General features: G+C 39.6%; 1 protein-coding gene across 1 annotated transcript in view; it reads left to right on the top strand.

The window, feature by feature from the left end:
* Positions 1-26,355, top strand: part of ROCK1 (Rho associated coiled-coil containing protein kinase 1) — a 398,571-nt gene that overhangs the window by 281,464 nt on the left and 90,752 nt on the right. The window contains exons 23-24 of the mRNA XM_033933927.1: positions 9,044-9,209; positions 16,618-16,711. Of these exons, the coding sequence (XP_033789818.1) occupies positions 9,044-9,209; positions 16,618-16,711 (260 nt within the window). The remainder of the gene's footprint in view (positions 1-9,043; positions 9,210-16,617; positions 16,712-26,355) is intronic.

Raw genomic sequence — 26,355 nt, forward strand, 5'->3', positions numbered from 1 at the left:
CTGTGGTCTTAAATCTAACTCAGTCCAATTTCATTTGGCAGCTATCTTGGTTTTCCATACTTTCATAGATGGTAAGCCAGTTCACAAAATCTGCTCATTTCTCGTTTTCTTAGAAGTCTTCATAATCTCAAACCTCCAATAAGAGATGTAGTTCCAGCGTGAGACCTGAATTTGGTTTTAGATGTCTTAATTCTGGATCTGTTTGAAACTTTAGGGTCTGCTTCACTTTCTTTTCTTGGAAAACATTTTTTCTCACTGCTTTAACTTCAACCAGAAGAGTTAGTGAGCTTATTATCCTTATCTTCACATATTATCCTTATCTTCAATTTTTTCCTAATAAAATACAACTACGAACCCATCCAAAATTCCTTTCTAATGTTGTCACGGACTTTCATCTCAACCAAGCTATAACTTTGCCATAGTTTATTTCTCCTCCACATTCCTCTCCAGCAGAACAACATCTCCATACATTGGACTGCAGACGAGCATAGCTTTTTTTTTTTTTCCTCAAGGCAACTGCTTCCTTGCAGCAGGCAAACCAGCTTTTCATTTCCTATAATCCAGTTGCCCAAGGAGAGCCAGCATCCAAAAGAACTCTTTCATCTTGGATATCACATTGCATCAAATTTTTTTATATAAGAGCGCAAATTCAGCCACCTGGAACAATTGGAGCAAATAAAGTAAGAACTACAGCTGCTTCAATAGCAAGTTTAAAATCCATTCCGATTCAGGATAGTTGCAAGGCAGCAACTTGGTCCTCTGCATATACCATGTTTCCCCCAAAATAAGACCTGGAAGACTATTCCAGCGATCAACCACCCTTTCAGTGAAAAAGAATTTCCTGGTGTCACCTCGTAGTTTTCCGCCTCTGATTTTCCATGGATGCCCTCTTGTTGTCGCGGGACCCCTGAAAAAGAAGATATCTTCCTCAGTCTCGATGCGGCCGGTGAGATACTTGAACGTCTCGATCATGTCCCCCCTCTCCCTGCGCTCCTCGAGCGAGTACAGCGGCAATTTGTCCAGCCGTTCCTCGTACGGGAGATCCTTGAGTCCCGAGACCATCCGGATGGCCATTCTCTGAACCGACTCCAGTCTCAGCACATCCTTGCGATAATGCGGCCTCCAGAATTGCACACAGTATTCCACTGCAGGTGATTGAGGCTAGTAGCGTGCCTGATTTTAAAGCCAAATGGGATCGACACATGGGATCTATTCACAGGGCAAAGGGAGGGGAGGGACAGTAGGGTGGGCAGACTTGATGGGCCATGGCCCTTATCTGCCGTCTATTTCTATGTTTCTACCCTTAAAATAATCCCTAACGTGATTTTCGGGGTAGGTCTTAATATAAGTCCTACCTCCAAAAATAAGCACTAGTCGCCGCCGCCCCCTGCTGCGCAGCAGTCCCACCGACCCTCCATCGTTCCCTCCCATCTGAACCCCGCCAACCACGAGCCATAAATACCTTCCTCCAGAGCAGCGTTGGGCCAGTAGCAGTCTAAACAGGCCGCTTCACGTCCTTCTTGCCGGGGCCTTCTATGTGCCTGTTTAGAGTGCTGCTGGCCCGACGCTGCTCTGAAGGAAGGTATTTATTATGGCCCGGTGAAGTTATGGTACGTGAAGCCTGATACAGTGAAAATACTTTGAGTATCACGGTGGTACCTCTGAGGGTCTGTTAGCATTGAAACACCTTATGACTATCTCGTTGAAAAGTGAGAGTCTACGAAAAAGGGTATAGAGGTTATATCCTTCTCCTATCCATACACATTCTCTAATCTGAACCAGCAAGTTGCTTGCAGAAAACAAGTCAATCATGTTTTCCAACTCCACCTTCCCAAGGAGCTGCTCCTGCCCACTGAGTTTGTTTTCTGCAAGCAAGTTGCTCAGAAGTGGTTTTGATCTGCTCTGTGGTTTTATTCTTTTTCAGGTATTTTTGTACAGTGATCTTTGAAGGCTCGATGCTCAGAGGTTTGCACTTGGTGGGACTTCTGCCTGGAAGAAGATATAGACTAGTATGACAGAAGACTGCTGCTAGCAGGATCAGCTCCTGAGGACACCTAGCTAATCAGCCTGCTGGTTTTGTTTTTTTTAGAGCTCAGGGGCTGTCCCCTTTGCAGCTGCTTGCATCCTTGATTCAGTCAGGAGCTTGAGTACAGGGAGGTCGCCGTGGACCTTTTGGTGTGCTTTTTCTAGCAGTGGCCATCTTGGATTTTAAACAATCTTTTTTTCTGCAGCCTCCATCTGCCTCAAAACCCCTTGATTTTGCTCAAAATCAACTGGGATAGAATCATCAGGGCTTTTTACCCCTAAATCATGCCAGATTTGTGTTGGATGGCCAGCCAGGGAACATCTAGTTTCCGTGTGGAATGGAGCACATGAGGAAGGTGTGGGAGCCTTGTGCAGCAGTTAGCTGCGCACCAGTGACACAGCACAGGGGTTCTCTTGACAGGCACCGCAACCAGACAAGGATGCAAACTTGGCCCAGGAGGATTGGTCTATCACATACTGGGAGGATAGCAGGTCAGATTCCATGCTACTTTTATCCCAGGATGAAGTCTCTCTGGCAGAGTCTGCTTCCATGCAGGAGGACAGCAGTCGAGTTGATGGCAACACTGCCTCAGGGGGAAGATCCCACAGTGTGCCAGTTGTTCAGGGCCTCTGTGCTTTTGAGCTTTATTTCCACTTCATTGCAAGAGTTAAAGCTGGAAGTCCCACCAACTTTTTCTTAGTGCTCAGTTATGAGCAGTTCAGTGACTTTGACCTTGTTTTTTCCCTCACATCCGGACATTACTCAGCTGGTCACTGACCATTGAGAGTCACCAGATGCTAAGACTATGGCCAAGCTGTATCCAATGGTGCCAGATTTCAAACCTCCCCCTCTGCAAGAGCAAACTGTTCCTCATTGTCTTCTAGATCTTGGTGATGACAGAAGCCAGTCTTTAGGGCTGGGGTGCTCATTGCAATTGTCTTGTTCAGGGGTTGGACACCCTCACAGAAAAAGTGGTCCATCTGTCCGGTGGAGCTCAGGGCCATTTGTTTGGCTCAGATGAGGTTGCAGAAGGCTCCAGAGGACCAAACAGTCAAGGTCTTCTCCGACTATGCGGCGGCAGTAGCCTATGTCAGTTGCCAGGGAGGGACCAAGAGCACTCCTCTGGCTCAGGAAGCCCACCTTTTTCTTGAGCAGAACGTCTTCTCCTGGCGCTGACAGCAGTGCATGTGGCGAGAGTGGACAACATGCAAGTAGACCTCCTCATCAGATTGTCTCTGGACCCGGGCGAGTGGATCTGTTTCCCACAGGCATTTCAGATAATTGTGGAGTGCTGGAGAGTCCCCACGTCGATCTCATGGCTACTTCATGATACAGGAAAGTGCTTTCTTCTTCTGTCAAAGTTCTGACCCTGGAAGCAGATGGCTCTACGTGCTGGTGCATTTCTGGCAGCAGGAGCTTTCTCCTGTCTGTTTTTACTCCTGGGCCATTGGTTGACCGTGTCCTCCAGAGGATTTTGGTTCTTCTTTGCTGCATTATGCTGGTGGCTTCAGCTAGTTCGCACAGGTGTGTGAGTTGCAACCTTTGGGCTGAGTACTTCTTTGGACCCTTTCATGCAGGGTTTAGTTACCATTCCAGTTCAGAGCTTTTGCTCTTCCGGCATGGCTCTTGCGTATGCGACTTTTGGGCAAAGGGGATGTTCTGTCCTTGTTGTTGTGGTTCTTCTAAAGTCTAAGAAGTTATCCAGGGGGTCGGCGTATGTTACTGTGTGGAAGGCCTTCCAATATTGGTGCGTCCAGACCAGGTGGATCCGTATTCAGCTCCGATCTCGCTCATGGTCACCTTTTTTCCCATGGGAAAGATATTGGCCTTATGGTGGATTCTCTGCGGGTCCCGGTAGCCGGGCTCTCTTACTTAGATCACAGGACAGTTTGTCTTCTTTGGCGGCTCATCCTGATGTTGCTCAATTCTTGCAGGGGGTTCATCATGTCAGATGGCTGGTTCTCCATCCTATCCCTGCCTTGGACTTTAGCCTGGTGCTGTCTAGCTTTATCTAGGCTCCCTTTGGCCTTCTTTCAGATGCTTCTCTGTTAGATTTGATGCTCTAGGCAGCAGTTGTTTCGGCTTTTCATGTTGCTTGGGCAGTGTGTTTGCCTGCCTTTCTGCCAACAGGTTCCTTGACTCAGGACCGCCGGTTGTAGCCTCTGGATGTAAGCAGGGTTCTCCTGCGTGGATGAGAGGTCATTCATGAGTTTCACCTCTCTGACCATCTGTTTGTGCAGACTCATTGGATTAAGCAAGGTGTTCCCGTTTCTAAGGCCCAGATATCCAAATGAATCCATAGGGCCATTTCATCAGCCTACATTCTGTCTTGGAAAGAGTCCCCAGTTTTCGTCAAGGCGCTTGCTACCAGGAGTGTGGCTTCTTCGTGGTTCGAAGCAAGATCTGTCCCTCCTGAGGAGATTTGAGGGGCAGCAATGTATTTTTTTCTTCCCATGTTTTCAAATTTTGCAGAATGGTTGTTGCTGCAAGGCAGGACTTGGCCTTTGGGTTCTTGGTCTTAGAGGACGGTGCAGCAAGGCCACCCTAACTGCTTGGGGGGGACTGCTTTTGTACGTCCCTATTATCTGGAATGTCTCACCTATTGCACTGGAAAAAGAGATTACGTATTTACCCTGGTAAGCTCTTTTCCAGTAGGTAGGTGAGACATTCTAGACTCCCCACCCTTGCTTTTCTGCATCTGTTTGCAGTTCGTCTGTTTATGCTTCTCAGAGCTGCTTCTTGGAGGCCTCTCAGCCTTTGAGGGCTGGGAAAAATTTATTTCTATGTTCATTTTCTTGGGGAATTGTGCTTCACACCTTTGGAGCTTGTGTTGGCGGTTAATGGTACTGTTTCATTACTTTCTGCAGAACACTTTCTTTAGCCTGTTATTTCAGGTGCCTCTACTTCACATAGGGGGGTGCCTCTCGGTGCTTGGGTACTGACTGTAGAAGATGCTAAACCGATAAGTGAAATACTACAGAAGCAGAGCAAAAAATCTGGAGTGGATTTCTTCTGCAAAGCATGCGAGTATGGGGAAATAATCCTATTGTCTAGAATGTCTCACCTATCTACTAGTTAAAAGCTTATCAGGTAAGTACATAATCTCTCTTTTTGTAGATGTGTCTAGTGGTCCTTAAGCCCCGCCCTGCCCTGTGTATGAACTTTGCCTGCCTTCTCCCTGAAGATCAATCTGGATTGCAAGACTACATACTATAACCCCCCCCAAAAAAAACCACACAAACAAACAAAAAAACACAACCCCCCCAACCACAAAACTAGAAAATTACATAGAAAGTTTCAGACCTAGGGTAAAATCACAACTTTCTAGCAAACAAAAGAAAATTCTATACAACCTTTCCCCACCAGAACAATCTACCATAAAAAGTTTACAAAATAATCAAAACATTGTAATCAAACCTACACAGAAAGGAGGTTCTATAGTAATTATGGACACACATAACTACATTGAAGAAGGACACAAACAACTCTCAAATAAGACATACTATAAGAAACTGACTGGAGATCCCACAGAAGATTAAACTAAACAACTAAAAAGACTCATCAAAACACTTCAAAAGCAGGTACAACCATATTTAGTGACCATCCTTCTGTGGACACATTCTACATGCTGCCAAATATCCATAAACCAGGCAACCCTGGCAGACCAATCAATTCTGGTATTGGCACACTCTTGAAAGAAATATCTGGATTTATGCAGTAAAAGGGATTCTTAAACCCTTAGTGCATAATACAAAGAGCTTCATACAAGACACCACAGACTTCCTGAACAAGTTAAATAATATCAAGCAGTTGTTACCCGGCTCACTTCTAGTCACAATGGATGTAGAATTGCTATATGGCAACATCTCCCATGCAGATGGCATTGCTGCATGTGAAAAATTCCTATAATCATCAACCCTGGACCACCAACACATACCAGAAACTATGACAGCATTAATCAAGTTCATTCTAACTCACAACTATTTCCTTGTTAATAATGATATTGATCTGCAAATCATAGGTACAGCTATGGACACCAGGATGGCACCAAAATATACAAACCTTTTCATAGCAGAACTGGAAGAGACATTTCTAAATATATTTCAGACAAAACTCCTGAAATACCACTGGTATATTGATGACATTTTTATGATTTGGACTGAGGGAGAAGAAACTCCTAAACAATTCTATAATTCTTTTCAGTACATACCATCCTATAATCAAATTCAAAATTGACTATTCCCAGAAAAAGTCAATTTTCTAAACACTAGTCTCTATCAACAATGGTTACATACAAGTATCTATATACACGAAACCTTCAAACAGATACAGCTACCTCCAGCTTTCACCCTTCACATATTAAAAAAAATCCTTTATACACAGCCAAGCCACATCGCATCTACTCTGACCCAAGAGACGGAGATGAACACCTAAAGACCTTGACTGAATTCGTCAAACAAAAAAGATACAACTCTAAAATAGTCTCCAAGGATATTGCCTCATCCCTTAAAACACCTTGAAAAAATTTACTATACTACAAGGACAAGAAAACACAGACAGGACCCTCTTGGTAGTGACATACAATTCAGAGCTGAGAAAAACTAAGAAAAATTATGAGATAAACAACCATTACTCCAGGAAGATGAATTACTAAAAGAAATATTCCCAGCTCCATCTCTGCTGGCCTTCTGTCAGCCACCTAATTTGAAACAAAAATTGGTAAAAATCAAGCTCCCCACACAAACCTATGAAGAAAAAAATGGCACACATTGTAGTGTGACAAACTGCAAACTGTGCAAGCGCATATCACACGGTCACTCATGGGAAAAACATTCAGCATAAAGGAATCCTTCACATGTTACGGAGAGGATGGTGGATGCCTAGAATGCGCTCCTGTGGTGGAGAGGAAAACGGTGACAGAGTTCAAAGAAGTGTGGGCTGTCTCAAAGAGCCCATACTGCAGCGCTGAGATGTGAATCTGCCATACTCAGCTAAAAACGTCTTCACAAATGTCTTTGCTCTAAGTTAAGTAGAATCAGTTCCTTTTTTTTTTGTTTTTGTTATTTGCTCCTTTGGGAAGTGAGTTATTTTGAGTTTGATTCTTCCCAATTGTTTTTGCATCTTCTAATGAATACATCATTCATTGCAAAAAGGCATGTTACATTGGTGAAACAAGCCAAATGCTAAAGACCAGAATCAATCTACATAGATATTATATTAAAAATTGCAATACCAACCAGGATGTCACCTCTGTTAGACAACACTTTGGAAAAACTGACCACTGCACCAGTGATTTTATGGTGAGAATATTAAAAGCAAAAAACACTGTGGAGAACAATGTTCTTGAGATGATCTTCCTTAAAAGCAAATGTTTATTTAAAACAAATTAATGCACATATCTATTTGTGGGGAGCAACTGACCCAATGAATTGTGGAGGATATTGGGTCAGTTGCTCTCCACAAATGGATATGTGCATGAACTTGTTTTAAATAAACATTTGCTTTTAAGGAAGATCATCTCAAGAACATTGTTCTCCACAGTTTTTGTTTTTAGACCACTACTACTTCAGTAGATACCTTGGGCGTTCTTTTGTTTGTTGAGAAGGAACTTTAAAACAATCCAAGAATGTAAAACCTTTGAAATCAAAATAATGTATTTTGGCACCTACCAGACAGGACTTTACAGAGACCTGGGCTTTCTTTCCTACTTAGACATTTTAAACTGCTCTGCCACCTTTCTGTCTTCTGCCCAACCGCTCGCCCATCTCTCTTCCTATCCCTGAAATGCTTTCATGTTTTCCTTATATATTCTGATATTTGTCAACATTTGCTTTTTCTCTGATCTGAAGAAGAGTTATCTCCGAAAGCTCATCATAAAATGCATTGTTAGTCCAATTATTTTAAAAAAGTATCATCTTATTTACTTTGGGTTTTTTTTGTTTTATTTCTTTATATTACCTTGGAAAGTGGTCTAACATAACTACCATACCATTTCACTCATCATAAGGCCTGAAAGGCTCCTGCCTCCCCATTTCCCCATCTCCCTCTAGCTCCATTTCTCTCTAACTCAACAAGAAGACTCCTAATTCTGCCCCCAAAGTCTTCTGCATGCAGTACCCACCTCTCATTCTTCCTCCTCCCAGGCAAACATACCCACTTCTTATTCTTATCCCTTCCCATCTCAGCTTTTTTTGCATCTCTCCCTCCATTCTTCTCCTTGATACATCCTTAGGCTTAGTGTAACAAATAACAGTGGCACACCTTTCAGCTTGCTGCTCCCACGCACACAACACAATCACTGCTTTCTCTTTCCCTTCCTCAATCTTCATTGCGCACACTAACCTTGCTCTGCCACCCAATTTACCATGGCTGATTTTGACCTTGCTCTGCTCCCCAACCCTCCACATATGGCTCACTCTGACCTTGCCCTGCCACCACCAACTCTCCCCATATGGCTGTCTCTTACATTGCACTGCCCTTGTTAGCCCCTCCCCATGGCTTGCTTGGGCCTTGCCCTGCCCTCTTCAATCCCTCCCCATGATTACTCACCTTTACTCTGGTCCCTTCTTGTTTTCAACCATGGGCAGCAGAAGCAGCTCTGTTCACCTTCCCCCCCACCACCACTAATGCCAGCCTGGACCCAACTATTTATGTGGATCACAGGAGCCCTTGGCGGTGGGGGAATTTTACACAAATTCTGTTCTGTTGTGCAGAATTCCCCCAGGCATTGTATATGTATAATTTTGAAGTAGCATTCAGAATATGCCACCTCTAAATCTGTGCATGTCAATTGCATGAATATAAGTAGAGCCTCTTATAAAATGGCTGCTTTCATATATAAGCCAATTTACATATTTAAATGGCCTTCTATACACATGTAGTCCTTCTAAAATCACCCTTATAAGAAAGAGAAAGGAATGTTTTGTGGAGATTTGTTCAATAGCATGGTCTCAATGTTTTTCATTTATTAAATTTATAAGTATATAAAAATATAGTAATACACATGTTATTTTGCAGAGAAGCTATAGCTGCACAATTGGACCTAGCAGAAACAAAAGCTGAATCGGAACAACTGGCCCGAGCACTTCTGGAAGAACAATATTTTGAAGTGACTCAGGAGAGTAAGAAAGGAGCAACAAGGAGTAAACAAGAAATTGCTGACAAGGATCAAACAATTCAAAGAGTAAGATGTTAAAATGCTACAATATATATTTAGCCAAGACTAAACCTTTGTATTCAACTTTTATCTTAAAGTAAGATATTTTGATTTGTGAAGGCCTATTTTACTTAGAACACAAAAATCAAATTGAGATGTCCAGGTCAGGTTATGCTTGATTCTGGTTAAGAGCCTTTTCTAAAAAAAACTGCAGCAGGGCACATGGATTTTGCCAGCATGCCCAATGAGAGCAGCCATTTTAGAAATATCCACTTGGATAAAGTAAGCAACATGAGCCTGGTAACTTCCACTTAGATGTGTCATCTCTACCACCTGTAGCTATCTCATTTTATAAACCTTGATGCTTATGTACTGCCAATTAAGTTACTGAGCCACAATTTTAATTTGCTTTCATTTTTAAGGAAAAAAAAAATTGGGAATTAAAGAATATAATTTCCTTAATATCTTGTTTGAAACCCTAGCCAGAGCAAACACCTTTTAAAAATCTGTGTGTGGATCTGAACTGTTATAAACCACAACATGGATGGTTTTCTCCATAGACATGTATTTTGTAAAAGGTGAAACATACATTTTTGTGATGCCCCCTTGAAATCTCTGCATGATGTAGGTCACCACATGTAAATAGCAGCTTTCAGAAATTTTATTGCATGTATTTTATTGCATGATATACACATATAAATAAATGCCTCTAACTTTGTTTCTAAAGTGAACTAATATTATTTTTACTTGTCAATTTTGATTAGGTAATGATTTAAAAAATAACTTAGAAGGAGCCATACGTGTATTGTTTATTACATAAATTTGCTATACCGCTCTGTCTAAAAGTAGGTCAAAGCGGATTGTAACACTCAAGAATATAAAAGGCAATAAGAACACCATAACACTGATAAGATATACTCATTCACAACAGAAGAGATAATAAGGAACACAAGGAGACTAACTACCTTGTCTCCAAAACACATTGGAAACCCATTGAGAAGTAGAGGACAAAAGTCCATATGCCAACTCAAAGTAGTATGTTTTAAGTTGTGATTTTAATAAAGAAAATGACTGTTCTGACGTAATATAAGGAGGCAGGTTATTCCAGAGTCATGGGACCAAGAAAAAGGAAGGCCAGTACCCTAGTTGACTCATAGTATGCTTTCTGAGGCGATGGACACCAAGGAAGTGTAGAGTCCAGGTGGGTGTATATGAAATGGTAAATGTCAACAAGTAGAGTGGGGTGTCTAATTGGTATGCTTCAAAAGTGAAATTTAGGATATTTAATTGTATATGATATTAGATAGGAAGCCAGTGTAGAGAATGCAACAGTGGGGGGATCACATGATCATTTCTGCAAGCTTTACAAAGCATCCATGCAGCAGTATTTTGTACTGTTTGTAATGGAAGTGCAGGTTTATCACACTAATAAGCACAAAGACCCTCAAACACTAATTTTTTTAAAATAGAAGATGTGGAAGTTAATTCTATAACTGAACATTTGCAATTGTTTGCTCCTTGTATAAGTCGTTGCACTACATGCTATTCCAAAAAATAGCAGATAAGTGCTGTGACTTATACCTGTAAGGTGGCAAATACATAGGCACAGCATGGGAATGACATGGGCATGTCTCCATCTCACGAATGCAATTTATAGAATATTTTAAGTTATATGCATTGCATGGTCCACTTATGCACTGCTATTTATGCCTGCAATTGACCTGATATAAATAATTGCATTTAAATTTAGATGCAGGATTGCAGGTTTATACTAGTATTCTTTGATGGAATCAATGTACCCAGACCCCGTTATAGAAGACGCCCTGCTTTAGAATTGCCCTTTTAAGAATTTGAAAGATTCATATCACAGATGGTAGGCAAGGAATTTTTAAATATGGTTTATATAATATGGTTTTCTGGGCCTTGGGAAACAAATTAGACAGGGTAACTGAGAACCATATGAGTTATAGAAAAGGAGAGCAAATACACCACTTAAAACTTATTAGGCAGTATATCAAATAAACTTGAAACATATTGTATGGGCTGGAGCAAGAAAGTTTTCTAATGAACATGGTTGAAAATTTTGCCCTGTTCTGCAGCTGTTCTGTTCTCAGAGATAAATATCCTTCATGTCAATTCATGTCTTTTAGATGTTCATTCAACATCAGGATTTGAGGTTCAGTTGCTCTTCCACCCTGGTAGATGAATCCTCTCTGAAAGGTTCAAAAGTACAAAATTCATGTGTTAGTACTCATGGAACATGATTTCACAGTTTTTGGAGTTTTATGGGAAGATGCTTTTTTCGGAATACAATAATCAAGTCCCGATAAACTATGGAGAACTCTAGCACAAAAGGGAATACCCAAACACACAACTCATAGTAATGTAGTGTACACGAATGGTCCATCCAGTCTTCCCAACCTTACCCTCTCTTTAAATTACTGATTTCAATTTCAATTTTCCTCCTTCTTAGCTATTTCTGGGCTAGAACCCCAAAGCTCTGCCCAGTACTGTGCTTAGGTTCTGTCTACTGAAGTCTCAGACAAAGCTCACTCCAGCCCATCTAAACCATCCCAGCCATCGAAGACCTCCTCAGCCCATCCTCAACCAAAATGGCCATATACAGTCACAGACCGTGCAAGTCTGCCCAGTACTAGCCTTAATTCTTCAACATTTACTATTATTTTCTGATTCGAGATCCTCTGTGTTCATCCCACGCTTTTTTTAAACTCTGTCACCGTTTTCTTCTCCACCACCTCCCTCGGGAGTGCATTCCAGGCATCAGTCACCCTCTCCATAAAGAAGAATTTCCTTACATTACTCTTGAGTTTACCACCCCTCAACCTCAAATTATGCCCTCTGGTGTTACTATTTTTCTTTTTCTGGAAAAGATTTTGTTCTAAGTTAATACCTTTCAAGTATTTGAACATCTGAATCGTATCTCCCCTGTCCCTCCTTTCCTCTGAGATATACATATTCAAGGCTTCCAGTCTCTCCGCATAAGTCTTTTGGCGCAAACATCCTACCATTTTCATCTCCCTCCTCTGGACCGCTTCAAGTCTTCTAATGTCCTTCGATAGAAACGGTCTCCAAAACTGAACACAATACTCCCAAGTGGGGCCTCACCAACGACCTGTACAGGGGCATCAACACCTCCTTTCTTCTACTGGTTACGCCTCTCTTTATAAAGCCCAGCATCCTTCTGGAAACTGCCACCGCCTTGTCACCATATTTCATTGCCTTTAGATCTTCGGACACTATCACCCCAAGGTCCCTCTCCCCATCCATGCATATCAGCCTCTCACCTCCCAGCACATACGGCTCTTTCCGATTAATAATCCACAAATGCATTACTCTGCATTTCTTTACATTAAGAACATAGGAATAGCCTTAATGGGTCAGACCAATGGTCCATCAAACCTAGTAGCCCGTTCTCAAGGTGGCCAATCCAGGTCACTTGTACCTGACCAAAACCCAAGGAGTAGCAATATTCCATGCTACCGATCCAGGGCAAGCAGAGGCTTTCCTCGTGTCTTAATAATAGACTATGGACTTTTCCTCCAGGAATTTGCCCAAACCTTTCTTAAAGCCAGCTACGCTATCCACTTTTACCACAACCTCTTGCAATGCGTTCCAGATCTTAACTATTTTCTGAGTGAAAAAATATTTCCTTCTATTGGTTTTAAAAGTATTTCCCTGCAGTTTCATCGAGTGTCCCCTAGTCTTTATAATTTTTGATGCAGTGAAAAATCGATCCACTTGTACTCGTTCTACTCCACACAGGATTTTGTAGACTTCAATCATATCTCCCTTCAGCCTTCTCTTTTCCAAGCTGAAGAGCCCTAACCTTTTTAGTCTTTCCTTATACAAGAGGAGTTCCATCCCCTTTATCATATTGGTCGCTCTTTGAACATTTTCAAGTGTCGCTATATCTTTCTTGAGATAAGGAGGTCAGAATTGAACACAATACTCCAGGTGAGTTTGCAGCAGAGGCATTATAATATCTTTAGTCTTATTAATCATCTCTTATTTAATAATTCTAGCATCTTGTTTGCTTTTATAGCTGCCGCCACCGCACATTGGGCAAAAGGTTCCATCGTATTGTCTACAATGACACCCAGATCCCTTTCTTGGGCGCTAACCCCCAGGGTGGACCCTAGCATTCGGTAACTCTGATTTGGGTTATTCTTCACAATATGCATCACTTTGCATTTGTCCACATTAAATTTCATCAGCCACTTGGACGCCCAGTCTTCCAATTTCCTAAGGTCTGCCTGCAATGTTACACAATCCACATGCGTTTTAACATAAGAACATAATAATTGTCGATGCTGGGTCAGACCAGTGGTCCATCGTGCCCAGTAGTCCGCTCATGCAGTGGCACCTAGGTCAAAGACCAGTGCTCTAATTGAGTCCAGCCTCACCTGCATATGTTCCGGTTCAGAGGGGACTTGTCTAACTTTGTCTTGAATCCCTGGAGGGTGTTTTCCCCTACAATAGATTCCAGAAGAGCGTTCCAGTTTTCCACCACTCTCTGGGTGAAGGAACTTCCTTACGTTTGTACGGAATCTATCCCCTTTTAACTTCAGATAGTGCCCTCTCGTTCTCCCTGCCTTGGAGAGGGTGAACAACCTGTCTTTATCTACTAAGTCTATTCCCTTCATTATCTTGAATGTTTCGATCATGTCCCCTCTCAGTCTCCTCTTTTCAAGGGAGAAGAGGCCCAGCTTCTCCAATCTGTCACTGTACGGCAACTCCTCCAGCCCTATAAACATTTTAGTCGCTCTTCTCTGGACCCTTTCAAGTAGTACCATGTTCTTCTTCATGTACGGCAACCAGTGCTGGACGCAGTACTCCAGGTGAGGGCACACCATGGCCTGGTACAGCAGCCTGATAACCTTCTCTAATCTGTTCGTGATCCCCTTTTTAATCATTCCTAGCATTCTGTTCGCCCTTTTCACTGTCGCCATGCATCAACTTGCAGATGGCTTCATCAACTTGTCAACCAGTACTCCTAAGTTCAAGTTCAAGTTTTTTTGATAAATCGCCTATATAAGACATTCTAAGCGATGTACAATTAAAACAGATTATGGGGAGACTAACAATCTTATTAGTAAGAAGTTAAAAACAAAAATTGTTAACAATTTATAAAAAAACAAAAAGCAAAGTAAAAAAAGAACACATATCTCATTAACAGCAAATAAAAAGCAAAAATAACTAGAAATTTAGTGATTTCTCTGTACATATAGTTTAATGACAAACATGACAAGGAGGAAAGAAGGGAAAAAGTTACAAATATTTCTCATAATAGGAGAGAAAAACATGTGTTAGGAAAAAAAAGAAGGAGGGGGAAAAGAAGAAAGAAAAAAAAACAAGGGACTAACTACTTAGTCAGTAAAGGCGTCATTGAATAAAAAAGTTTTTAACAGTTTTTTAAAGGAGATAAGATCTTTGTCTTTTCTAATAAAAAGAGGCAGAGTGTTCCAGAGTTGGGGAGCTAAAACAGAGAACATATCATTTCTCCTTGTTCCCACAGTTTTTAGTGAGGGGACCGATAATAAATCTTGATGAGAAGATCGAAGGGGTCGGGTTGAATGATATGGAGTAATCATTCTAGATATGAATTGAGGCGTGTTGAATAACAATAAGTCTCTTTCCTGGGGGGGTCTCTCCAAGTACTACCCCAGACATCCTGTATTTGTGTATGAGATTTTTGTTACCGACATGCATCACCTTATACTTATCTACGTTGAACCTCATTTGCCATGTAGCTGGCCATTTTTCGAGCATGGTTATGTCACGTTGCAGATCTTCGCAGTCCCCCTGTGTCTTCACTAATCTGAATAACTTCGTATTGTCTGCAAATTTAATCACCTCACTCGTCGTACCAATTTCCAGATCATTTATAAATATTTTGAAGAGCCCTGCGGTACCCCACTGGTGACACTCTACCAGTCTGAGTATTGTCCACTTACCCCCACTCTCTATTTCCTATCCAACAGCCAGTTTTAGTGTCATCTGCAAATTTAATCACCTCACTCGTCGACTTTGGCTCTACCCTCCCCCCCTGATGACTGCATTGCTATCTCTCAATTCCCCTCCCTCCTCGATGACTAATATTAAGCATACAACCCTTATTCTGAAAGAGAAAAGGGTAACCATGAAAAAACAGCAAGCAGAAATAGGAAGTACAGACAATTCCACCGGCAGTGCTGGAGAATTGAAGAACATTGCCTTGAGCAATCCTATTACCCGCTCCCCCATGCCCCAGGCTGTCATCGCACTTAGAGGCCTGATGCTCTGAAAACTGTCATCGACACTCTGTGCTGGTGAGGTGAAGGGCCTTGAGTGTCTGCACATGCTCAAAGTCTGCTTGCTCCCACCCTCTCTGGGATTCTCGAAGTGCAGCAAGCCTTGAGCATGCGCAGACGCTCAAGATCCTTCACCAGCACAGAGTGTTGGTGACAGTTTCCAGAGTATCTGGCCTGTAAGTCCAATGTCAATCTGGGGCAGGAGGGAACAGGTAGTGGAAGATAGGCTTGCTCGAGCCACTATCCTGTCTGTACTTCCTGTTTCCGCTTGCTGTTCTTTCATGGTTACCCTTTTCTCTTTCAAAGGAAGGGTTGTATGCCTATTATTATTCTCTTTTCTTGCTCTATCTGCTCGAATAGGACAATTTATCTACCTTTTGGGTGGAGACCTTCATTTTGTGTTTTATTTAGAGGCCAACTCTCCATCCCATTTCATAAGCTAGGGAGTCCCACATGTGAGAATATGCTGCCTGTTTGTCCTGGGATAAAGCACAGTTACTTACCGTAACAGGCAGATATTCTCACATCCTTCCCACCTCTCCTGGATGGCTTCTTCACTTGGGCATAGAACTGATGACAACCTCACGAGCCAGCATCTGGCGGGAAGACACTCGTGCATGTGCAGTATGGGCAATCTTAAAGCTTTCTAAAGCTTAAAGTGACTTTTACACTGCCTGTACTGGGCTCTGTGGATGATGTTACCCACATGTGAGAATACCTGCCTGCTGTCCCCAGATAACACCTATTACAATAAATAACTGTGCTTTCTCTGATACCCATTTGTATGACTGTTTATCTTGCTGTTCTCAAAGAATACATGCTTCAGGTTAACTGTTTGTATCAGAGCCTGTTATATACATATAATGTTTTAAGTTTGCCATAAATTCGAAGTCTGTTCATTACTTTTTTAATTTACAGAATATCTGAGGGCATCTGAAAATAATGGTCTCTCAGTATTTATTTTAAAAAAGCATGAGAAGTTATTACAAAAAAATTAGACCCCTGACTTTCTAATTTTTTCAAGGCTTAAGTATACGGTGTCTTAAAAGAAACTAAAGATTTTTTAAAAATTATTTTCAAACTTTTGCAAAATAATACAAAATTTGTTTTGTTTTTATATTTAGCTGGAAGAAACAAATAGTAAGTTAACCAAAGATGTTCACACCCTAACAAAAGAAAACACTGACGTAACAGAGAAAAGAAGGAAACTTGAGGAAGGTAAGATCTTTTTCTTTTATGTAAATTGCTATGTCTTAAGGGACAAGGAAGAAAATTTGCAGAAATCCTAATGAGTTTAAGCATGAGAGGAAAAGGGTGAGAGGAGGGAGGGGAGGCTGAAATAGAAAATGTTTTTCACTATATTTTAATGTATTTGGCTGCTAGAAGAAATAACTGAAGCCACTCTGAACATAAGAAACGCCTTAACCGGATCAGACCTAGGTCCATCTAGTCCAGCGATCCGCACACGCGGAGTCCCAGTTAGGTGCTCCCTGTTGGAGACCCGGATCTCCCATATCCCTCGATATGATTTGCAAGAAGGTGTGCATCCAACTTGCGCTTGAAACCCTGAACACTAGTCTCTGCCACAAGCTCCTCTGGGAGAGCATTCCAAGCGCTCACCACTCGCTGTATGAAGCAGAACTTCCTGACATTTGTCCTGAACCTGCTGCCACACAGTTTCAGGCTATGACCTCTTGTCCGTGTCACATTTGAAAATGTCAGTAATGCTTCTTCCTGGTCTATTATGTCAAATCCTTTTAATATTTTAAAAGTCTCTATCAAATCCCCCCTCAATCTTCTCTTTTCGAGGGTGAACAGTCCAAGTTTTCGGAGGCGTTCTTGATAGCTCAAATTCTCCATACCTTTGACTAGTTTAGTGGCTCACCTCTGCACCCTTTCCAGCAGAGTTATATCCTTCTTGAGGTATGGAGACCAGTGTTGGACACAGTATTCCAAGTGTGGTCTGACCATCGCTCTGTAAAGTGGCATTATGATGTCCTCCGACCTACTCGTGATCCCTTTTTAATCATGCCCAACATCCTGTTTGCTTTCTTTGCTGCCGCCGCACATTGAACCGATGGTTTTAGGGTTCTGTCTATCAGGACCCCCAAGTCCCTTTCTTGTTCACATTTGGCTAATGTCACACCCAATATTCTATATTCATGTTCTTTATTTTTCTTTCCCAGATTCATCACCTTGCATTTGTCTATATTGAAATTCATTTGCCACTTTATCGCCCATTTTTCCAGCTGGTTCAGATCCTTCTGAAGATCCTCGAAGTCCCTTGGAGAGCCAACCCCCCGACATAATTTTGTGTCATCTGCAAACTTGATTATATTGCATGTCGTTTCCTCCTCAAGATCATTTATAAAAATATTGAACAAGATGGGTCCAAGAACCGAGCCCTGAGGCACGCCGCTAGTCACCTTCTCCCAATCCAAGAATTTCCCATTTATTATCACCCTCTGTTTTCTGTTCTCTAGCCATTTGCCGATCCATCTGTGCACTTCTCCTCCTATTCCATGACTTAGTAATTTACTCATAAGCCTTGCGTGCGGGACCTTGTCAAACGCTTTCTGGAAGTCCAAATAGATTATGTCCACTGGATCTCCATTATCGATTTGTTTATTCACCTTGTCAAAAAATTGAAGTAAAGATTCTAGAACTTTGCAGCGCACGAAGATGGCTGGGTAGAGGATTAGCTCTGTTGTGACAGGCAAATTTTATTAAGATTTTGGCAGTTAAAATTAAAGAAAAGTGAAGGAAAAGAGAGAATTGAAGTAAGAAATGGCTTCGGGTAAAACTAGTAAAAGTAATCCGGTGAATTCAGGAGCAGGAAGTAAAAAAAGAACAAAAATTGATTCGGTATCCCCGACAGCGGTCCCTTTGCCTCAGGAAGAAATTGATAACAGTGATTTGATGAATGAACTTCAGAAAATTAAAGAAATAGTAAGTGATAACGCTAAAAATATAAAAGATGTGAAGAAGGAAATAGAGAGTCTGACAAATAGAATGCAGGCAGTTGACTTCAAAATTGAGCAGTTAGAAAAGCATGCTGAGAAATCTGAGGCAGAGATGCTGGTGTGTAAAAAAGATCACAGAGAAATAGAGGCGTTGAAAAAGGATTTTGAAGACTTATCAAATCGTGAAAGAAGGAATAATTTGCGTCTGATTGGGATACCTGAGGGGATTGAGCAGAATGATCCTATTCAATTTGTGACTAATTTTATCCCAAAGATCTTGCCATTTAAAAGTTCTTTTCCTTTGGAGATAGAAAGAGCACATCGGATACCGATGAAAAGATCAAATAGTCAGAAGGGTCCCCGTCCAATAATCTTTAAGCTGCTAAGACATCAGCAGGTGGTAGAGATTATAAAGCTGGCTAAAACAAACAAGGATCTTAAATGCCAGGATTCTAAGATCTTTATAGTACCTGACTTTGCAAAAGCTACAGCCTACAAAAGAAAACAGCTTTTGGATTTAAGACCTAAACTGAGAACAATGGGAGCAAGATATGGATTGATATACCCTGCTATTATGAGGGTAACTTATGAGAATAAAACTTATAATTTTGAAGAAGCAGGCAAATTACAGGAATTTCTAGATCAATATAATTTGCCTATGGTTTCATGAAATTATTTAGAAAATGTAATAAATAATATACTTAGATTATTTTTGGTTTATATTTTTGAGTGAAAATTGAAAGATATTTTATAAAGAAGGAAAAAGTGGAAAAAAAATAGAAAAGGAGAAAATATTTTCTAGAAAATTGTTGCAGTTAGGTTTAAGGGGGATCAACATTTCAAACAAGATTTAAAGAAAAGAAATGAAAAATTTTAAAGAGACAATAAGAAAAGAAGAAAAGAAGATTTTGACAAGGTAAGAAGAGGGATGGAGCATATAGGAAGTGAAGAAAATATGAGGAACAATTATAAGATTTGGATGGTTTCTTAATGTGAATTTATAATTTGCATTTGAGCGTGACTGAGATAATATGAGGACACATAAATGCTGCATTGGAGAAATGTGGGAACTTAGAATATAATAAGATGAAAAATACAAAAGACTATTGATGTAAAGAGAAGAAGATGTGAAGATGGACTGATGGAAATGACTTGAGCATTATTTAGATTTACAATTTGCATCTGAAATTGACTGAGATATAAGGATGATGTTGCAAAAATACTTTATTGGAGAAAGATGAAATAGCAATCTGCAAGAAGATGGAATAAGAGACTGAAACAGCAGGATGAAGATGTACAAGTGTTACAGTTGTGCAGAATGGAGAATAGACTGTAATAGATTGAAGATGCAATGAAAATTAATGAGAGTTTTAAAAAATATGAGGTCTGCTTGGTTGAAATGTTTGATCCTTCTTTTGATGTAAGGTTAAAAAAAAAAAAAAAAATGAATATTATAGGATGGAGTGATGTATGTTCCATTGAAGTTGTGAGAAACTTAGGTTAAAAAAAAAAAAAAAATAAAATAAAATAATAATATTAATCTTGGGGGGGTATATATTGTAAGAAATGGTTTCCGAAATATTGGGTATATACTTTTATAAATATATTAGAGGTATAGGATGGAAGAATGTTTGGAAATTTGAATGAGAGGGGAAGTATATAATAAAGAATTATAGTAAATATAGGTATTTAGGGTATTGAAGAATGGATTGACTGCAGGATAATTTAGTGTTGGTTGTTTGAAAGATTAGAGAAAGAAAAATGAGTATGTTATTGCCTGTGGGGAGTTTATTTTTGCTCAGTAATATGTGCGTTTCGAAGTTTGCATTTGTGTTAGGGGAGGGGAGGGTGGGGGATGGGAATAGGGGGGATGGGGAAAGAGGGGAGGGAGGGAGACTCATATATTGGTTTAAGGAAAAAGAAAAAATGTATATTTTATGTTTGAGTGGATTATATATGTATTTTATATTTTATTTGTAAAATGGGTTTTAAAATTTTTTCTTTGAATGTAAATGGCCTTAATCACCCTATAAAAAGGAAAAAGGTATTGGAATATATTAAACAACAAAATATAGATATATGTTTCTTGCAAGAGACACATTTGTCTGGAACAGAGTCTATGAAGCTGACAGATAAGTGGATAAAACAATGTTTATTTGCACCAGCGGTAAAAAAGAAGGCAGGAGTAGCAATATTGATTAATAAAAAATGTTCAGCAACATTTAATATGGTAAAGGCAGATCCTCAAGGAAGGTGGGTACTTGTTGACATGAGCATGGGCAGTAATACAATGGCGTTACTAAATATATATGCACCTAATTCGAATCAAAGTGAATTCTTTAAATCTCTACAACAATTAGTTTTACCACTGGCTACTACTAATTTAGTGGTGGCTGGGGATTTCAATGCTGTTATAGATCCAATAATGGATAAAAAGCCTAGTAGAATTATGAAATCAATGGGATTAGAAAATTTGATACAAGCATGTAATTTGAAAGATATATGGCGTATTCTTCATTTTAATGATCGGGAATTTACATTTTGTTCACATGTTCATCAATCGTTTTCAAGAATTGATTATATATTTGTTTCAGATCAGATTGTACAGCAAGTTGTAAAAGCTGACATAGAACCAATAGTAATATCTGATCATGGTGGTGTGTGGATAGAAGTTAACTTATTAGATCAAGATAATTCCAAACCTGTATGGAGGTTTGATAATACTTTGCTTGCTGATTCTAAATTTTGCACTGAATTTCAGATAAAAATGAATGAATATTTCAGACTTAATGACCTAGAGGAAATGTCGATTGGAATATTATGGGATGCTTTCAAAGCAACTATGAGAGGACAAATTATATCATATTCTGCGTATAAAAAGAAACAGATAAGAAAGCAATTTGCAAATTTGGAAAAAGAAATTAAAAATTTGGAATTAAAATTGGTTAATAAATGGGAACAAGAGACATTTCAATTATTGTTAAAAAAAAAATGTGAATATAATGAAATTTCCTCTGGATTAGTAAGGAAAGATATTTTTGCTCAGCAAACGATGTATTATGGTAGTGCAAATAAGGCTGGAAGATTATTGGCAAATTATTTAAAAGCAAAGAAAAGAAAGGAGAAAATAAGCATAATTAAGGATGAATTAGGACATTCTCATTCTCAAATTGGAAATATATTAAAACAATTTTTAAAATATTATAAGTCACTGTATTCTTCTGAGTCTTATTTAGATAAAGAGAAAGATGGGTTGGATTTTTTGAGTTTAGTTAAAGGACCTAAGGTTCCTGATCATATAAAAGGAAGTTTAGATAAACCTATATCATTAAAAGAGTTACAAATGGCATTGAAATCCCTTAGAGTTGGGACCGCTCCAGGTGGAGATGGATTTACAGTGGAGTTTTATAAAGAATTTCAAATTTCCCTTTTACCATATTTATTAAAACTATATCAGGACCAACTGAATAAAGGTTGTATATCAGGCACTATGGCAGAATCTTTAACTATTGTTTTGCCAAAGCCAAATAAAGATCCAACATTGGTGTCAAATTACAGGCCTATATCTTTAATAAATGTAGATGGTAAAATATTAGCTAAGATTTTAGCATTAAGATTGGCTAAAGCTCTTCCGCATATAATAGGAATAAATCAAACTGGATTTGTTGCTCAAAGACACTCTTCAAATAATACTAGACTGGCATTTCAGATGTATTATTTAACAAGACAAATTAATGATCCGGCTTTTTCAGTATCACTAGATGCTGAGAAGGCTTTTGATCGTGTAGAATGGAATTTCATGTATCAAGCTATGGAATGGTTTGGTATTGGATCCGGATTTATACAAATGATTCAAGCACTGTATAGCTCCCCAACTGCTCGTTTATACATAAATAATAATTTTTCAGATGCTTTTAAATTGCAGAGGGGAGTTAGACAGGGTTGTCCATTATCTCCTTTGCTCTTTGATATAGTTCTTGAACCCTTGTTGTTAGCTATTCAACAGGCAAAGGACATAGAGGGTATTCCATGTGCTGGAGTGGAATATAAAGTATCCGCTTATGCAGATGATATATTGCTTCATTTGAGGAATCCGGAAACAACAATTCCATGTCTACTGGAGATAATAGATACATTTGGAAAATTCTCAGGATACAAAATAAATTGGAATAAATCAGAAATTTTACCTTTAAATGTGCATTGTACAAAAGGTATACTTGATTCTTTCCCTTTTATTTGGAAAGAGGATGGTATAAAATACTTAGGTATTTGGTTGAATAAAACACTTGAAGAGACAATGAGAATAAACGAAAAATTTTTATTACAAAAAGTAACAGAGTTATGTGAGCAATGGAATCCTTTACATTTGTCATGGTGGGGAAGAGTTCAAACTGTTAAAATGATGATTTTGCCTGTAGTTTGCTATCAATTGGGAATGATACCAGTGTTTTTTCAGGGGTCTTTTTATAAAAAATTAAATAGTATTCTGGTTAAATTTATTTGGCTGGGTAAAATTGCAAGAGTGGCTCTAGTGTCTTTGCAAAGACCAATTGAGGAGGGTGGGGTAAATTTTCCCAATTTTTATAGGTATCATCAGGCCTATATCATGCGCCAAGGTATGTATTGGGTCCTCCCAGAGCTTTTGGAACAATTACCAGAGTGGTTAAGGGTGGAGAGATCACTTATTTTTCCACTTAGGCTTGATCTTCTGCTTGGTATAAAAGTGCCTAGAATACGTAAAGACAATAGAGTATTAATGGATACTTGGAAAACATTAAGATTTGTAGATAAATTAACTAGTGATTCTATTTTAAAATCGAAACAGCAGACTATTTGGGTAAACTCCAAGATACAAATAGGCGGGTTTAAGATTGTCTGGAAGGATTGGATTAAAGCAGGTATAAGATCCTTAACGGAAGTAATTGATAATGGTAAGCTGCTTGATTTTTCACAATTGCAACATAAATATGGTCTGAATAAAAAACAAAGTTATAAGTGGTTGCAATTGAAGCAGGCTATTCAGGTGGGGTTCCCTGAATGGAAATCTTTAAATGATCATTACAGCTTAGAATTCTTATGTTTCCAGGCAGATTTTCTGGGACACCAAGCCGCAAAGTGGTATAAAATGATATCTAATTATTTGAATAAGAAACCAAAAAATGGATTAAGAGATATTTGGAGCATTGAGATTAAGCATCAAATTAATGCATCTCAATGGCCACGTATTTGGTCTTGGAGAATTAAAGGTACGATGTCGGCATCTATTAGGCAAACATGGTTCTTTTTGTTGCATAGAGCATTCTGGACCCCTACTAGATTACAAAAATTAGATTGCTCTAAGTCTAATAGATGCTGGCATTGTAAAATTGAAATTGGAACTTTAGACCATCTTTTATTTTATTGTCCATGTATTCAGGCATTTTGGATATCAATATGGGATCAAGTTAATATATTGATGGAAAATCATGTAGCATTATCCTACGACACAGTGATTTTTGGAATGTGTATGAGGGCCAAAAGTCAAATATCTGCAGCAAACAACAAATTATTGATGATTCTTACTGGAGTGGGAATTCAACAAATAACGACTAATTGGAAAGACTGTTCTAGATTGAATTGTAGTTTTTGGTGGAACTCAGTTTGTCATTTATATAAGATGGAAAGATTTCTTGCCGTACAGAGGGGATATTTTAAAAGGTTTAAGGAGGTGTGGAGGCCATTAATTGAATATTGTAATGATTAAGGGTTATTCTTTTTCCTTAGGGGATAATTTGTAAAAATGGGGGGGAGGGAGAGTCTAAATATGTATATGTTTGGATAAAATATTTTGTTGATAGGGGAGGGGATGGGAGGTGGGTGGAGGGAATTAAAACATGTGTAATATTGCTTAAGAATGTCAAGTGAGTGATGTGAATTACTTGTAATAATATTGTACACTTGTTGAAAGAAATAAAAAGGAATAAAGATGAAAAAAAAAAAAAAAAAAAAAAAATTGAAGTAAATTTGTCAAACATGACTTCCCTTTCCTGAAGCCGTGTTGACTAGCACTTATTAGGTTGTGCTCTTCCAGGTGTTATTCAATGGTATCCTTAATTAGTGTTTCAATTATCTTCCCAGGAACCGATGTGAGACTCACAGGTCTGTAATTTCCCGGTTCACCTCTTGATCCTTTCTTGAAAATTTGCTATCCTCCAGTCATCCGGTATTTGCCCGGTTCTGATTGACATGTTAGCTAAGGATTGTAATAGTTCGCCAATTTCTATCTTAAGTTCCTTTAATACTCTTGGGTGAATTCCGTCCGGTCCAGGGGCTTTGTCACTTTTAAGTCTATCAATCTGAAAATATATCATGTCCAACCCTGCTTTCGCCTTTTTGAGCCGTTTTTTAACCATGTTTCTCATGCTGTCGTAACTCCCTTTTTTGAAGTTAAAGGCTGTGGCTTTAGTCTTGATTGGTTTCCCTTTTCCAATGGTAAAATTGATCGTATTGTGATCACTTGTCCCCAGCGGGGCCATAACCTCTACATCTGCTGTCCTTCCAATAATGCCATTTATGACCAAGTCCAGGATTGCATTTCCTCTTGTCGGTTCTCCCACCATTTGTTCAAGGAAGCAATCTCCTATCATTTCCAGGAATCTTGTTTCCCTGGCGCAGTTTGACGTCCCCATTTTCCAGTTTATCCCCGGAAAGTTGAAGTCCCCCATGATCGTTACATTCCCTGATTTACATCCACGGTTAATTTCCTCCATCATTTCTTTGTCTGTTTCTTCAATCTGTCCCGGGGGTCGATAATAGAGGCCAATTTTGGTGTTTGCTTCTTTTTGTCCAGGAATCTTTATCCAGAGGGACTCCAGTTTATCATTTGCTTCCGTCTCCCCTACTCTGTTGGATGTTAAAGGTGTTGTAAATAAAGAGTTAAGAAAGTCTATCACAAAAGCTGCAGCATTAAAATTAAGAAGTTTAGTTAGTGCACTAAACATATAGTCTGCAGTGCTGAATATATAGTATATTCAGAAGCAATTCTCTAAAAGGCACTATGGGGCCAATTCTATAAACGGCATCTAAATCAGCCAGCACCCAGAAAAATGGCACTAGTCATGTGTCAATCACACTTAGGCACCATTTACAGAATCGTGGCTAGCAGCACCTATGTAAAAACTTAGGTGCCTGAAATGTAGGCAGGGGTTTTAAAGGCCTACATTTCAGGCACCGAAGTTTTTTTTGTTTTTTTTTCAGTTCAAAGTTTTTTATTAAGTTTCCAAAAAAACACAAAGGAAAAATACAAAGGAAAAAAACAAACAGAAAAATAATTGCAAAGTACATGGTCCAAGCACATAAAACATAAACGTTGAAGTCGTGCATCTAGTATGCAGCTATGCAAAACTTGTAAGAATAGTACATGTTAGCTCAAGTAGTATGACATATAAGCAGGTCATCATTTTGCAAGAAATATATATACTTAATAAAAAGAGAGCTAGTTCAAATTTAAACAGTCGAACAGTAATGTTGTATGGGAGACCAAACAGATTTATATTTGCCAAGAGCATTCCTTTTTTCCGCTAACACCTGTTCATATTTACCATGGAGGCATATTTTGTCTGCAACCTCAGGTGACCTTACCCCTGTCTTGGTAAAACAGGGGCAGGTTTCAGCTGGGTCCCCTGCTGTGGTAGGGAGTCCCTTGGGTCCCCCGAGGTTTTTCCCCTGATTTAATTTTTGCATTGTGCAGAGCCTATTTTCAGGCAGCTGGGGGTCCCACGTGCACCCAGGGGGTTTTAAGGGGGGTTCCTCCGCACCCCCTGTGGCTTTGCCTCCCTCTTCTCCTTTTGCATCCCCTCTTCCTTCTCCCTCGTCCATAAGCCCGAGGATGATTGGTGGTCCGAGGAGCGTGTCTGCCTG

This window comes from Geotrypetes seraphini, chromosome 2 (genome assembly GCF_902459505.1).
Source record: "Geotrypetes seraphini chromosome 2, aGeoSer1.1, whole genome shotgun sequence".
NCBI lineage: Eukaryota > Metazoa > Chordata > Amphibia > Gymnophiona > Dermophiidae > Geotrypetes > Geotrypetes seraphini.